We start from the raw sequence: 15,213 nt of genomic DNA on the forward strand, positions 1-15,213 counted from the left end.
AAATTATTTATTGGGAGCTGAAGAGATGGTTCAGCAGTTAAGAGTTCTTGCTGCTCTTCCAGAGGATGTGATCAGTTCTCAACACCCACATCATCTCTAACTCCAGCTCCCATAATCTGATATCTTCTAGCAACCAAGGGTATTGGCACACATGCACACTCACACACACAAAATAAAAACAGAATTTTTTTTAAACGATTACTTATAAGCTGGGTAGTGGTGGCACATGTCTTTAATCCCAGCACTCAGGAGGCAGGGGCAGGCTGATCTCTGAGTTTGAGGCCAGCCTGGTCTACAGAGTGAGCTCCATACCCAGGGATACTCAGAGAAACCTTGTCTCAGAAAGAACAACAAAAAATTATTTTCTTTATGTGTATACATGTGTGTGCCATAATGTGTGTGGAGGTCAGACAGAGGACAACTTGGGGGAATTAGTTTACTTCCTTCATGTGGGTCCTGCAGGTGAACTCAGGTCCTCAGGCTTGGAAGCAAGCACCTTTACTCACAGAGTCACCTCGACAGCTCACCCTATTTTGAGAGAGACTCTCTCATATGAACCTGGATCTAACTGCTTCAGCTAGGCTGGTTGGCCAGCAAGATCCAGATCTTCTATATTCTGACCTCTATAGCTGTGAGAAAAGGAGTTTCTATCTTTTGAAGACACCCAGTTTGTGATAACTTGTTATAGCAGCCATAGGAAACTAGTACAGCTTGAAAGGGTCAACATGGGATGGAGAGATGGCTCAGGGGTTCAGGGCACTTACTGACTTTGCTAAAGGCCTGGGTTCGGTTCCCAGCAACAACATGACAGCTCACAACCATCTATAACTCCAGTCCCAGTGCTGCCTTCCGACCTCGGAGACATGCACCTCGTGCACAGACGCACAGACAGGCAAAACAATCATGCACGTAAAATAAATAAATCTAAAGAATTCAAAGGGCCAACATGAAGAGGTGAAGAAGGCATGTACAGCACAGGGGTCAGGTTTAAACATGCTCTTGAATCTATATGGCAGCGATAAAAGAACTGCCATATATGAATGTAGTGATATTTTGTTGTACTCTAATAAAACTTGCCTGAAGATCAGAGGACAGAGCCAGCCACAGAGTTCAACATAGAGGTCAGGCAGTGGTGGCACACACCTTTAATCCTAGCACTCGGGAGGCAGAGATCTTTCTGGATTTCTGTGAGTTCAAGGTCACACTGGGCTACATGAGATTGATCTAGTTAGTCTAGGAGAGAAAGAGAGCCAGGCAGGGTGGCATATACCGTTGATCCCAGTATTTGAGAAGCATATATGCCATTAATCCCAGCACTAGGAAGGTTGAGATAGGAAGTGAAATGGCTGGGCAGAGAAAGGTATACAAGGCGTGAGGAGACAGAAACGAGAGAGCTTTTTGGCTGAGGACTCAGAGGCATTCGGTCTGAGGACTCGTGGAGATCAGCAGAGGAGTTGGTGGGGTAAGAAGTGGCTGTGGCTTGTTCCTTTGTCTCTCTGATCTTTCAGCATTTACCCCGATATCTGCTGGCTCCAGGTCTTTTATAAGACCATTTGGGATTCGTGCAACATATGAAGTCTTTGATGATTGGGAATAATTGGTCTTTAGGAAGAACCATTGAGGAGAAATCTTGAGCAGAGTTATCCCGACTCCTGGCCTCCATGTCTCAAGAAAAGAAAAGAACACAAGAGCTAGAAGCTGCTGAAGTCAAAATGGCTCTGATGACTCACCTGCTCAAGGTAGACATCTACGGTGCCTCCAGAAGATGGGCTTATGGATGCGACTGCCAGGAATGGGTGGGTGGGGTGCCAGGTAATGAGAGAGGGAGATCTGGATGCATCTGGGGCTTTGATTCGGTGGTCAAAATACAGTGCCATGATGATGCATAGATATTGTCAGGGATGAAACCTGCAGAGAGGAAAAACCACCAAGAGTAACTTCATATAAAATCACAAAAGTGAAACAAACCTACAAAGACCTTAAATTAAGTTAAATCAAAATAAGCCAAATACAGTGGCACAAGCTTTTAATCCCAGCACTCAAGAAGAAGAGGCAGGAGGATCCTTATGTATTTGAGGCCAGTATGGTCTACATAGTGAGTTTCAGGCAGCCAAGGCTACATATTGAGACCTTGTCTCAAAAAAGGGAAAATACCTTATTTTTTAAAAAAGGGGCTACATGCTACCTTCAATACATCCATTTTTATACAGTGTTTTAATAGTTCATTCTCTCTTTCACTAGCACTTAAGTTCTTAAATGAGTATCGGCCATATAATTAAAAAGGCAGATGCTCACAATCAAGTTACTTAACGAGAATCTGTTAATAACCTTAGTTCAGGAACAAGTACTTACCTTTTCTTCTATTAAAACAAGCTTCAAGTACCTAGGACATAAAACAAGAAAAGGGAAATCTCACTTTTTCCAGTTAACTGATCCTCATTTTTACAGTCATCAATTATTTTCAGGGGTAAGTGCCTCCATCAAGCCAACTTTTTGGATAGAATCTGTTAGGCCTTTTATGTCAAGGAATCGTACTAACAAGTAAAGTCACTCCTTTGAGACACTGTCAGAATGGGATCTTTTGTTGTTGTTGTTTTTTCGAGATAGGGTTTCTCTGTGTAGTTTTGGTGCCTGTCCTGGACCTCGCTCTGTACACCTGGCTCTGCCTCCGGACTACTGGGATTAAAGGCATGTGCCACTACCGCCCGGCACAGGCTGGGTTCTTAAGTAGACTTTCAGGGGTAGTGATCAGTGACCACCCTTTAGGCCAGAATAAGATCGCTGGCTGCATCAGGTAAACATTATTGAAAAGATGTGTAATTCAAAGTGATCCAAGTCAGGTCATGGTTTCTTTATAAGCCATCCATCCGAAGGTTGACTAAGCGCAGGATTTTGGCTTTCTTGTCTTCCCCCTACTTTGCACTAAATGCATCCAGAGGAACCCACATGGCAAATCAAAAGATCGGCAGGGGGTTCTGGGATTGCGCAGTGAAGAGACAACACTCACAGATAGAGCAATCAAGAGGGTCCTGGCAGGTCGCCTCTAGGCCCCCGGCCCGATCATGGAGGACCCACCCAACCCCAAGCTTGGCTGAGCTCCTTACCCCAGCCCCAGCCCCCTCTGCACCTCAGCTACAGGAATCTAACTTCTCCAGATTCCCTGTGTCTCCATGTTGCCAGGACAACACCGCTGGAAGAAAGCAGAAGCAGTCCAGGGAGAGCGCCGCGCCTCCGATGCTTTCCGAAACGACTGGCGGCTGGCAGCGGAAAGAGCCGAAGACAGTCGGTACCACTCCGCGCAGCTCCGAATCTTAGGCCCGCCCCAGGGCCACAGTTTGGGCTGCCTGCTGATGGATGGATCAGAACTATTTGCTACTCAGGGGAAGCTGTGCCAAGTTTCCTGGTATTTTCTCTTTGGGTTCATCCTTCCCACCCCTCTACGGAGGCCATCAGCCGGCACCTCTCGGAGCTTAGCTACATCTCCTCGGATGGGAGGACGCGGCTCGAGAGCTTCTCTGGGACGTTCTGAGTACCGGACGCCGTCCCCAAGTGTGGCGCGTTGACGTCTCCGGAGCCAGCTGCAAGCTGGTGCTCGGCAGAACCTCGCGACTAGGAAGGGGGTACCCTGGGCGACCGTGCGCACTTACTTCAGCCAGTGTTAGCCAACGGCGGCTGTCGCCGGAGAGCAGGCGCAGTAGCACGGTCCACGCCAATGAGCGAAGGGGATGACCAGAGGCCAGGACCTCCTGTGAACGGGGGATACTCATTCTCAAACGCCACTTGCGTAAGCAATAGAATTTCTAATACCATTTCCTTATCGCTTCGAAGAGGAACAGTGTCAGTGGGCTATGCTACGATATGTTTATGGCCCTAAATCTGTTTTCTCAGTGCCCCGTCCCCACCCGAGTTCGCGCGCGTTTCAAGACGTCCCGCTGAGGCGGTGATTTCTTCTCACGCATCCGTCAACACAGCCTCAGCCAATCACAGCCAGGACCCTGAGCCTATTGGTTGTCGGTTCGCCAATCAGAGGGGACGCACGATCCGCAAGAGCGCGAGGTCGCCGTCACAACACGCCCCACGTTGCGGGCCCGCCCCGGCAGGCCGTGCGCGCGCGGCACGCAACCGCTGCCGACCAATGACAACACAGCTGGTTGGGCGCGCCCGCAGAAAAATTGGACGTGCTCGGCTTCTTGCAAGACGTCCGCCCCGCCCCGCCCCGGCGCTGACTTCAGGTCCCCGGCGGCCGCCGTAGCCGGAACTGTTTGGAGCGCGGCGGCCCGGGTGTGGGAGGGCGAGCGGCGGCAGCCCCGGCGCCCTCAGCCCTGTCAACCGCACGCCGGTCAGCGGAGAGGACGTGCGAAGGGAACGGTGCTCGGCGACCGCATCTGACATACGACCACCAGCCCGGCGTCGCGGCCTCGCCGCAGCCGGAGCTGCCCGGCCCGGTTGGTTCTGCGGGCGCCCGCGGAGGCCCGGGATCCGGGATCCAGACTGCCGGGAGGCGTGGATGAAAAAGGTGACCGCAGGCTGCACACGGGTGCCTACGGGATCCGCGGAGGGGCCGCGGTGTTGGCGGGCTGCGCTTCGTGCAGCCAGCGGTCAACTCCTCGGGAAGGGGCGAGCTTCTCCCACCCGGAATGGGACAAAGGGTGTGGAGCCTGGATGAGGCCCGCAGTGCCCGAGCCTCCCACGGTCAGGAAGTGACGGGTTTCGTTGACGGACTCCTATGGAGTCCACTGCTGCTGGGGAACGACCGGAATGCGCTCGGGGACGCGACCTGGCGCGGGGGCAAGTGGGTCCTGTAGGACTGACGCGTTTTACTCGGTGGCGTTGGCCTGGCTGGTTCTGGGAATGGGTTTCACTCCCTAGCGCAATGACAGGGTTCTGGGCACCTGGGTGAGGTGCTTAGAAGTGAACAGATTCCAAGAGAAGTCCTGTGCTATGAAATCCTTTAGCGTGGGTATTGTCTTGTGTGATTCTCTGCCAGAGTTTTCTTAAGCCAGTATTAGAAAGATCAGATCCCAACAGGAAAACTGCACACTATTTGTTGCAGCACCATTTTGTGGTGTTACTTCGAGTTTTACGTCCCAGTTTTTACCCTCAGTCTGTTTCCTTGTTAGCGTTGGTGCCTTGCTCTGTCTAGTTTTCTTATTAAATAGGAATGTTCTCAACAGTTGTGTGGAGCCTAGGGTCGCGTCTGCTGAAGAACACAGTGTTTCTCTTTCCTTCTCCATCACGTACCCAGCCTGTGCTTAATATGTTGGAATGTACCTGATCTTTAGTTTATTCTGCGTGCAACTTCTCCAGGCTGCAGATAATTGTTACTTTATTTATCGATATTTTTATGACAGTGGTAGAAGTTAACGCAAGAATTTTGTTGTTTCCAGAATTGTTTACATAGTTCAGTTCCGATTCTTGAAATCCGACTGGAACATAATAGTGTTTGCTGTCACTTTTCCGGTGTTCCCTAACCTGCTCCATGCAACAGGCTTTGTTGCAAGAGGGCTGTAGTCGGTCCATCTCCCATCTCCCGCCTGGGAAGGTTCCCGGAGTGCAGAGGCTCTCTCTTGCATGCCAGCTTCGGAGGGAGCGGCAGCTTTGGCCCGTGGAGCACGGGAGGCTCCGAGGGGCAGCGGGCCTTTGCACTAGGCAGGTGCGCGGCACGATCGCGCACCTCTCCAGCAAGCAGAGGGGAGGCCAGGGGCCACGGGCTGTGCGGGGAGCTAGGCGGGCCCAGGCTGGGCCATGAGCTGCATCGCCGTGGGGTAGGTGGCGGGACAGTGGGTCACTTAGCGCTGAGGCCAGGCCTTGCCGCCGTGCCTTCCACGGCTCCGGGCCGTGTCGACCAGCCTGGGTTGGGGGCATCCAAGGGCGGGGCGGGGTCCCGGTCCGGTCGGAGTCAGCACTGTGCGGGCCCTCGGGCGGGCGGCGGGCGGCGCTGGAACAAACAACGGCCGCCATGTTGGGAGGCCGGCGGTAAACTTCTGCCCGTCGCCCTCCTCACCGCTCCTCGCCTCTCCCGCCGCAGGATGACAGTGAAGTTGGGTGACGCCGGCAGCGGGGAGGAAGGGCTCAAGAAGCTGGGCAAGCGGACGGCCGATGAGGAGTCGCTGGACGGAGAGGGGCCCGGCGGCGCGGACGCGGCGGAGGACAGCAGCAGCAGCACAAAGAGGGACGGGCAGACCCCTCGGGCCGCAGGAGCCCCCGCGCCACCCAGAGGGTTACCGACACCGTCCCCACCACAGGGCAGTCCCCAAGACCAGCACCACTTCCTCAGGTCCAGCGTGCGGCCACAGAGCAAGAGGCCCAGGAAGGACGCGCCCTGTGCTGTGGGCAGTGGTGGTGCCAGCGGTTCCGGGCCGCGAGGAAAAGGTAGGGACCCTATCCTTTGGCGGGTGGCAAGACCTCCTTGGGTGGCACTTGCAAGGGCACATGCCCCCTTCTACTCTTTCGAGTCTGTGGCTTTTCTCTTTTCACTAGGATAAGGGGCAGTGATTGTCCTTTCTCTAGGCAAGAGAAATCGATTCCCAAAGGGTCCCTGACGCCTTTCCATGGATGGCCATTTTAAATTAAGCACAATAGCTCAAGAATAGGCAGAGAAAGTACCTGCTCTCTGTCCACACCTCAAGTGGTGGGAATGTAACAAAGAAACTGGCTTTTGAAATTTATGGGTTGTTGAGGCTGTTGATGAGAAATCCAAAAAGTAAGGTTAGTGATGGCAGAGGCTGCGTTTGGCTCATTGTCCTCCGCCTAAGACTTCCTGGCTTCAAAGTATGAAGAACACAAAAATGGGACCCTTAGAGTTTCAGCTGAGGTATACTTGGTGTCACAGAAAGGATCTCTACTTGATGAAACCAGCAGGGACCTTTCAGGAGGGCAGCCCACAGTGCTGTTCTTGTGTGGAAACTGTAACTGTTAACTGAGGCCTCTTAAAGAAGTGATTTGTTTTTGGAGATTTATTTATTTACTATGTATTCAGTGTTCCATCTGCACACCAGGAAAGGACACCAGATCTCATTACAGATGGTTGTGAGCCACCATGTGGTTGCTGGGAATTGAACTCTGGAAGAACAGCCAGTGCTCTTAACCTCTGAGCCATCTCTCTAGCCCAAGAAGTAACTTTTTAAAAAAAGTACCCTTTTGGTTTTTCACATGCCCCTATTTCCTTGTCTTCTTTTGTCTATTTGTATTTCAACATCGTGGTTTTTATTAAGTATGCAGGGAATTTGCTCTTACATGCTTTTCAGACCAAGTTTGCCCCCCCCCTTTTTTTTTTTAAAAAAAAGACAAGACCTGGGTAGCCCAGGTTGGCCTGGAATTTACTAAGTAGCCTTAGGCTGTCCTTGAGCTCATAGAAGTCTTTCTGCCTTAGCTTCCTGAGTGCTAAGATTACATGCCTAAGCTGATATGGTTCACTTATAACAGTTTTTTAAAAATACCAAATGGAATATCAATTTCGAGTGTGTTCTCCATATTTATAGCCAGGCATGGAGGCACTCACCTTTAATCCAAGCACTTTGGAAATAGAGGCTGGTTGATCTCTGTGAGTTCAAGGCCAACTTGATTTACATAGCAAGATCTTGGCCACCTAGAGCTCCATAGTGAGACCCTGTATTTAAAAAACAAAACCCAAATCATTCACTTATAGCACTTGAACTGTTATAGTTTAATTTTTTTGTTTGTTTCTTTTGGAAGTATTGATTTAAATTACCAAGATGATCCTGGTAGTTTTAAAAACGAAATGTTTCAAGAGCTAAGAGAGAACCTGCGTTGAGGATCTGACCCAAATGTGTCCCATTAAATTCACTTCTGCCTTGTCCTCATCTGGAAGGCTGGCCTTCAGATTTATGGCCTTACCAAATGATAAAGCACTTTGAAATGAGTCTGCCTATTTAAAGATCTAAGTCTGAGGTGACTTTGTATATTTCTAAAACTAGAAGTTGCCTCACCAAGTTCGTTTTGGTGTTAGAAAAACATGGGTTTACAAAACTTGATTGTTTTGTAAAATGGCTTTTCACTAGAAGACGCATATGCTTAGGCTCCTCGGGTCTGTGTTAAGCTCTTTTATGTTCTTCAGGTGACTTGGTGGTGATATTTCAGAAAGCCCTCCCGGCATGTAGACTCCTACTGATACCACATCCAGCATGTCCTTGCCCTCTCAGCTCTCTGTTCATTCAGATTTGCTTTTCTGTCAGAGATGTACCCACTTCAGAAAAAAGGAATAATAGCAATTGTTGGCGCCTCTTGAAGTTTGGCTGCTGGGAAGAAGTATGTTGGTGTGAGCACGCCGACTTAGACATGGCTCTGTGTACATACTAGAAGGGTGCCAAAGCTGGTGTCCAGTGGGTGGGAGCTGTGAGGTGACAAAGGAGGGTTGCGTTTGCTTGCACAGGTGGAAGAGGTTTCCTGGCTAACTTCTCCCTTGTATCCTGGGGTTCTGGTTCTAATTCTTGTCCACTGTGTGGCTTGCAGTAGACTAAGCTATAATACTGCTTCTAGGAGGGAAGTGAGAGTCTGTTTCTTTTGACAACTTCTTTGGCAGTGCTTGCCTTTCTGCTGAGTCCTCTTGTTAGCTGCCATCCACTCATGGGCTGCACAGACCATTTGGATGTACTTCATCATGCCCTGGACATCTCCATTCTGGCTTTGGAGAAACTTGCTCAACCATCACCTCCATCCACTGCCAGGAGAAGTCAGGTGTGATCACATGTCCAATCACGTCGTGTGTCCAACCCTCAGCAATGATTCTCTGGAGGAACATTTCTCTTATACACTGGAAATCTCCACTTTGGCTGTCCAGCGTGGGTCAGCAGGAAGTGTGGAATGCCTGCAATTTTAGTCTCACTTGGAAAAAAACATGACTTGCATGTGTGAAGAAAGCTCCCAGCTGAAGCAGTGGCAGTTCCTTTGCTTGTAGGCTCCCCATCTTTCCAGTCTCATCCTGATGGGAACTGGAAGGAAGGACTTACGGGGAAGAAGGAGGATCTCCTTGTCTGGTTTTCTGCGGACTTAGCTATGCTCTTTGACTTGAATGGAAAAAATTTCAATATGGTGTTTTTTGTTTGGTTGGTTGGTTGGTTTTTCCGGACAGAGTTTCTCTGTGTAGCTTTGCGCCTTTACTGGAACTCACTTGGTAGCCCAGGCTGGCCTCGAACTCACAGAGATCCGCCTGCCTCTGCCTCCCAAGTGCTGGGATTAAAGGCGTGCGCCACCACCGCCCGGCGGTTTGTTTGTTTGTTTGTTTGTTTTTTAATGATAAAGGGAGAGAATACTTAGTGCCCCATGACAGGCATTTTTCATTTCTGTAACTTTTGTTTTTGAAGGGGTGTAGAAACTAGTTTATTGTTTCTATACTGAGTTCTACCTAGAGCAGATCTGCTTGATTCTTCCAGTTCTGCCACACTCCCAGGGAGACTCAGACCCTTTTGTGACTGAAACCCAGAGTTACTGAGACTGTTCATAAGACCTGGGTTGGGACCTAGAGCCCTCTGATGCTCTTCCTTGTTTGGCCAGTTCATGTGCTGGTGGACTACTCAGTAAAATAGTTCATCTCTTGGAGCCTCAATTTCTTACCTTTAAAAAAGGAAAAAAATGGAGAGATGGCTCTGCAGTTGAGAGCACTTGTTGCTCATGGTTCCCTGCACCCATGTGGTGGCTTACAACTATGTGTAACTCCAGTTCCAGAAGATTTGTTGCCTTCTTCCAGCCTCTGTGTACATTGCATGTATATAGTACACAGATATACATGTAGACAAAACACCCATATACATAAAAATAAATACATTTTTTTAGAAGGTGTTTTTAAAAGAAGCCTTCTAAACATTTCAGCTATTGCAGTCAGCTTTCCATATTGGAAAGAGGTTTGAACTAGCAGTCTAGGGCTCAGCTTCCACTCCAGAGCTCTCAAATGCCTGGTTCATGTGTGTAGCAGGGGAGAAGTAGGTCATAATGCCTAAATAGATTCTTTTTGACTAGACAGGTAAGCTGGTGGCTGAGACCTACACTTATCTTACCCTTCAGGGTTGCAGAATTCAACTTTATAAAAGGGACTTGGTTCTCATGTGTTTTCAAGAGAACTTTCTGTAAGATAGGCTTGCTGAAATCAACATATAGTTCTAGATCAGATGAACTTTCTGTTTAGCTTTTGCCTTTGGGAATGCTCCAAGCAGGAAACAGCCAGAACACTACCCTCTTCCATATAGGTGGGCATGGGTTTAGGGCCTGGTGCTGCTTCACTGCCCTGTGGTCACCTTCAAGTCTTTTCATCAGGCATTGTGCCCAGCATTTACTTGCTAGCTGGGCTACAGTCGCGTGTACCATGAGGCCTCGGTGTCCACACTGTGCAGAGGGAAGATCAGAGCATATAAAGCCCAAAGGATAGAGCACGGGGTTCCTCCACCCAGTCTAATTCAATGAGAATGGGGCAAAGCCCATTGTAGCTATGCATGGGCAGCGACATCAAGCCATGCCAAAAACCTCGAGGCCCAGGGAGAAGAGAAGAAGAAGGGGACTCTGTCTTGCTTCCAGCCACACACTCTGTGACATGGAAGACAGCATGAACATGTGATCCCTATTTCTGACATAGACCCCACCTGTTCTCAATGAGCCAGGGCACACAGTACCTTACAGACAAGGCAGAGAAGAAACTGTCGAAACTGTGTATAATTGTGTATAATTTTGTGTCTGAGACAGGGACTCACGCTAGCTGAGGCTGACTCTGAATTCACAAAGGGCCTCCTGCTTCAGCTCTTATGTGCATGTTTATTACTCAGAGGTTCATGATAAATCATAAAGTTGAAGGAAGTTGTTAAGTAGGCAAGATAATGACAACTGCTGTGTTGAAGGCTCACTGTATAACTCTGGCTGGCCTGGAACTTGCATTGTATACAAATTGGCCTAGAACTCACAGAAACCCACCTCCAGCCTCTTCCTACTGAGTACTGGGATTAAAAGTATGCACCACTACACTTAGCTCATTTCCTTTTAAGGTTGAAATGAATGTAGTTTCCATGGTGCCTACGTTGGTAGAATTGTCTTTTGCTAATAAAGAATGCTTTAACATCTTGGTGTTCGTACCTTATTTTAGATTATATAGAAACTATTTTAGATAGCAAAGTCACAAATTGAAAAATTGGTGTTATCGTATATGGTATATAGAAGGCTTTTGTTAGGTTGAATAACTATGATGATCTTAGCACTAAAGAACAATATAAAAACCACCTAAAAGCATTTGTTTGCAGTTCCATAGGGATAAGAGGTATTGACTGTAGGAGACAGTGAGAAAAATCCCAGTAGTAGTCCATGAGGAAGACATGTTTTTATGGAAACAATGGGTTTTAGCTGTGATTTCTTTGTGGGAGGGATGGGAGAACCTTTGAGGTATGACACTGAGCCTTGCGGGTGTGAGGACAGTGGAAAGAAGGGGATCTCTTGTGGTGATAAGTGAGTAACCTAGGGATGAGAACTGAGGCTCTAAGTGACCCTCAGATTATAAAGGAGGGCATTTCAGAGTCTGGTCACCTTGGAAAGGTCTCACAGAACAGTTGGAGCATACAGATACCACCTTTGGGGACTAGTTGAATGACCAGAGTTGAGAGGGATCCTCATTTGTTTATTGAACACCTTTCATATGAATCAAGCAGCATCTTTGAGAATTGATGGTGGGGCTGGGCCAGTGGAAAGTGTTTGGATTCATCCCTTGAGATGGCCATCACTGAGTACTGGCTTACTTATGAAGAGTTAGTTCCTTCTATGTGACCTTGGTAAGGATGTTACCTCTCAGACCCCACTGTGACTACAAGCAAAGCTGCTTGAGCTAGCTTCTGGTGGGACTGTCCTGTGCCAGCAGAGACACAGGATCTGAGGTTCCCTTCATGACCTCTTGCCTTTTGCCTTGACTACGTAAACTGTAAACTGAAGTAGTCTTGTTGGTCCTTGACGGCATGTGCCATCCTTGGCCCCTGTAAAATATTCCTGTCTTTATATGCTGCAAACATAGGCCATAGGGATGCTTTTCTGTGCTGGAATTGAGAGTGTACAAGCTTGGAGCTGATTCCAAAACACCTTTCTGAGAACAGACTAAATGAACAGGACAGTCACTGCATCTCTTGACTTAGCTGGTCACATGCTCTTCTGGATTTAATGAAGGAAGCTCACAAACCCCAGAGAGTTCTTCAAGACAGTGAGCTAATGTTCTTTTAAAATGTGGCAGGTTATAATGGTATCCTGAAGTTGACCAGCCTGTCCGTGTTCTCTCCCTCTCCCCTCTCACTCCCTTTCTCTGTTCTTCTCCCCCCCCCCCCCACGTTCTTTCCCTCTTCTCCTAGTGATTGAACCCAAGGTCTCACCAATGAGCTCTGATTCCCAAACCCAGTCAGGAAGTTTGTAAAAATGCATTTTTAAGAAACAGAAATCTTGCCGGGCGGTGGTGGCGCACGCCTTTAATCCCAGCACTCGGGAGGCAGAGCCAGGCGGATCTCTGTGAGTTCGAGGCCAGCCTGGGCTACCAAGTGAGTCCCAGGAAAGGCGCAAAGCTACACAGAGAAACCCTGTCTCGAAAAACCAAAAAAAAACAAAAAAAAAAAAAGAAAAGAAAAGAAAAGAAACAGAAATCTTTCCAAGTCCTCACACCTGTCATTTGTGAGCCATGTGGTTTTGGGGAGATCGTTTAACCTCAGTTTCCTTATCTTTCACAAACTGAGAAAGACCTCAAGGTCAAGTTTCAAGCTTTGTCCCTTCCAGAATCCTGAGTTTTGTAGCCCTGCATATAAGAAAAGCTGCTGCCACATGATGTTTTTGGACAGGAAGGAAGAAGGTATTGACTCTAGAGAGGGATAGTGTGAGAATAGGCAGTAGCTTGGCATGGGGAGAAGCCTGGGTGTCCAATGAGAGTGTTGGGTCAGGCTTGGTTTTCCCTGCCTGGTGACCTTGGGGCTTTCATGCTTTTGATCTGAACTAGGTGCTAGTGTTCTTCCTCTGCAACTTTTGAGCTCTACTTTATAAAGACGGAATGGAGTCATATACGTGTGTATGTGTGTTTTGAAGGTGAAGTCGTATTCTATTGCTCCCAGGCTTGCCTATACAGAGCAGCCATGTAGCAGTGAGGAGCTACTCTGTTTTCTCAGCATTCCTGGTTGATAGCCAGGGTGATTTTTGTCTTCCTCAGATAATGTCAGGGCAACTGGGAAAGCGACCACAGCCATACATGCTCTGGAGACTCCCACTATAGGCATGATGCACTGTGTGAACAGAGAGGAAAATGTTGGAGATGGTAGGGCACAGCTGGCCTAGTAAAGCATCTGGAGGATTGAGGCACTGAGGGTTTTATGGGGGGTCTTCAGAGCCTGGGCGTACTTGTGTGAAACTGCGGCAGCACAGGAGGACAGGACCACACCAGTATTCAGTGGTCCCTTGTCTGCCTCCACTGCTCCTGAGCTGTCACTGAGCTTCTATTGCATAAAGCCTGGTGCCAAGCTTAGACCTGGGAGAATAGGACCTTGGTGTTGCTTTCAGGGGACTCTTCACTGGGGAGCCTGCTTGTATACACCACGTCTCTTCAGCTTTCGGGGGCACTTACTTTTACCATACATGCTATCAGCAAAGTCCTCTGCTCTCCAAAGCACCCATGGAGCCCTGGCCTCTGCATCCTGTGGAAGCTTCCAGTCCTTGCAGTCTTCCCTGAAGCCATTTCATCATCTCTAGCATTTTTATTTCTGCTGTTTTCCTGTTCACCTTGATCACTTTCTGTTTTCCTCTGCATTTTTCTAGACTGAACCTCTTCCGAGCTGTTGTTATCATAGTCCACCAGTGTTCCTGGTCCTGGTTCCTATTTTTATTCCTTTTGTCTTCACCTGAAATTTTGGAGGAAGACTAGATGTCAGCATTCTTTCTGCAAAGCTTTTGAGTTCTAGGATGCTGCATAGTAAATGCTAGAAATGGTTGCATGGAGTGGTTTACTTTTGTACTTGAATATCCAGGTTGCCTTCATTTCCCTCCTGAGGATATATAGTACTTTTGAAATACCAGAAGGAAGGGCCAGGTATCTCAAAGCAAAGGGCAGGCCCTTGGAACACTTGCTGCCTCAGCCCTTCTCACTGATGTAGATTCGTGCTTAGGATTGAGACTTGGTCTACTCTGTCCCTGAGGTTCCTTCTACTTCAGATTGGCTTCCATTCAGTTTTCCTTTATACTTCACTCTTCCTTATCTACCAGTGAACCAGTAAAATCTCATGACATTTGTCAGACACTTGGTTCTGGGATTTAGAAGTGGTCCCTAGTGCCAACATAAACTAACAGGAGTTAACCTGAGTGGTCATAGAAGGGCGAGCCGGCTGGCATGCTGTTCCTGGGGAGAAGAGAGCTTGTATTTCTTGGGAAACTAGAAATAACTCAGAGGTCCTCCATTGTGGGGGTGGGGTACAGAGGTGGATAGGCAGCACTTCCTAAACAGCAGCATCTGAAGAATTATGGGTTTCTGTGAACCAGATGTTCTGGTATTTGAGAACTGTTTTAATTTGTGATTTGATTTTCAGCCCACCACAGAAAGAAACATCTCCTGTCTCCTGGAAGTGCTGTCACACCCTGCCTGTTAAACACATCTTGGGAAGTCTCAGGTTTGTTGTGCGGAATGGACGTCTTGAAGTTTGTCCAGCCCTTCCTTGGCCTGCTGGGTAGCCCAGGGACCTGAGTAGCATTGCTGGTGTAGATGCAACCTGGAGTCGGTTTCTATTCTGTGGCTGTGTTCAGGGCAGTAAATACTGAGTATCACATATTAGCAACTTCCACTCTGAGTAAAATGTTTTGCACTATCTAGGAAGGTTACCATGAGCCGTGTGATGTCATTAACTGTTGGAAATTTGGCGTGAGATTAAGGAACTTGGTTTCTTTTGTATGTTTTGATAATTTTTTTTTTTTTTTGTGAGACAGGGTCTCACACCAGCAATGCTACTCATGTCCCTGGGCTACCCAGCAGGCCAAGGAAGGGCTGGACAAACTTCAAGACAGCCATTCAGCACAACAAACCTGGGACTTCCTAAGATGTGTGTAACCCTTGGCTGGCCTAGAGCTCACCACATAGACCAGGATGGCCTTGAACTCATAGAGATTTGCCTGCCTTTGCCTTCTGAGTGCTGAGATTAAAAGTATGCACCACCATGTTTTTTTTATTCTTAATCAATACTTAAATATCCTTATGTTATTTAGGTTATTACTAGG

General features: G+C 48.2%; 2 protein-coding genes across 6 annotated transcripts in view; one reads left to right on the forward strand and one right to left on the reverse strand.

The window, feature by feature from the left end:
• Positions 1-4,159, reverse strand: part of Ift140 (intraflagellar transport 140) — an 88,449-nt gene extending 84,290 nt beyond the window's left edge. For 2 of the 5 annotated variants that reach the window (XM_006971662.4, XM_076577531.1), the window contains exons 1-3: positions 3,128-3,939; positions 2,353-2,383; positions 1,731-1,908 (exon numbers count right to left, since the gene is read on the reverse strand). In XM_006971662.4, coding sequence (XP_006971724.1) covers positions 1,731-1,877 — 147 coding nt within the window. In that variant the 5' untranslated portion in view covers positions 1,878-1,908; positions 2,353-2,383; positions 3,128-3,939. Of the gene's footprint in view, positions 1-1,730; positions 1,909-2,352; positions 2,384-3,104 lie in introns of all 5 variants that reach the window. The other 3 variants (XM_042283805.2, XM_042283806.2, XM_016005457.3) reach the window with 3 other exon arrangements.
• Positions 4,160-4,378: 219 nt separating this feature from the next.
• The window catches only part of Cramp1 (cramped chromatin regulator 1), a 64,405-nt gene continuing 53,570 nt past the window's right edge, over positions 4,379-15,213 (forward strand). The window contains exons 1-2 of the mRNA XM_006971660.4: positions 4,379-4,516; positions 6,029-6,372. Of these exons, the coding sequence (XP_006971722.1) occupies positions 6,030-6,372 (343 nt within the window). The 5' untranslated portion in view covers positions 4,379-4,516; position 6,029. The remainder of the gene's footprint in view (positions 4,517-6,028; positions 6,373-15,213) is intronic.

Source organism: Peromyscus maniculatus, chromosome 8 (assembly GCF_049852395.1).
Source record: "Peromyscus maniculatus bairdii isolate BWxNUB_F1_BW_parent chromosome 8, HU_Pman_BW_mat_3.1, whole genome shotgun sequence".
In the NCBI taxonomy this organism is placed as follows: domain Eukaryota; kingdom Metazoa; phylum Chordata; class Mammalia; order Rodentia; family Cricetidae; genus Peromyscus; species Peromyscus maniculatus.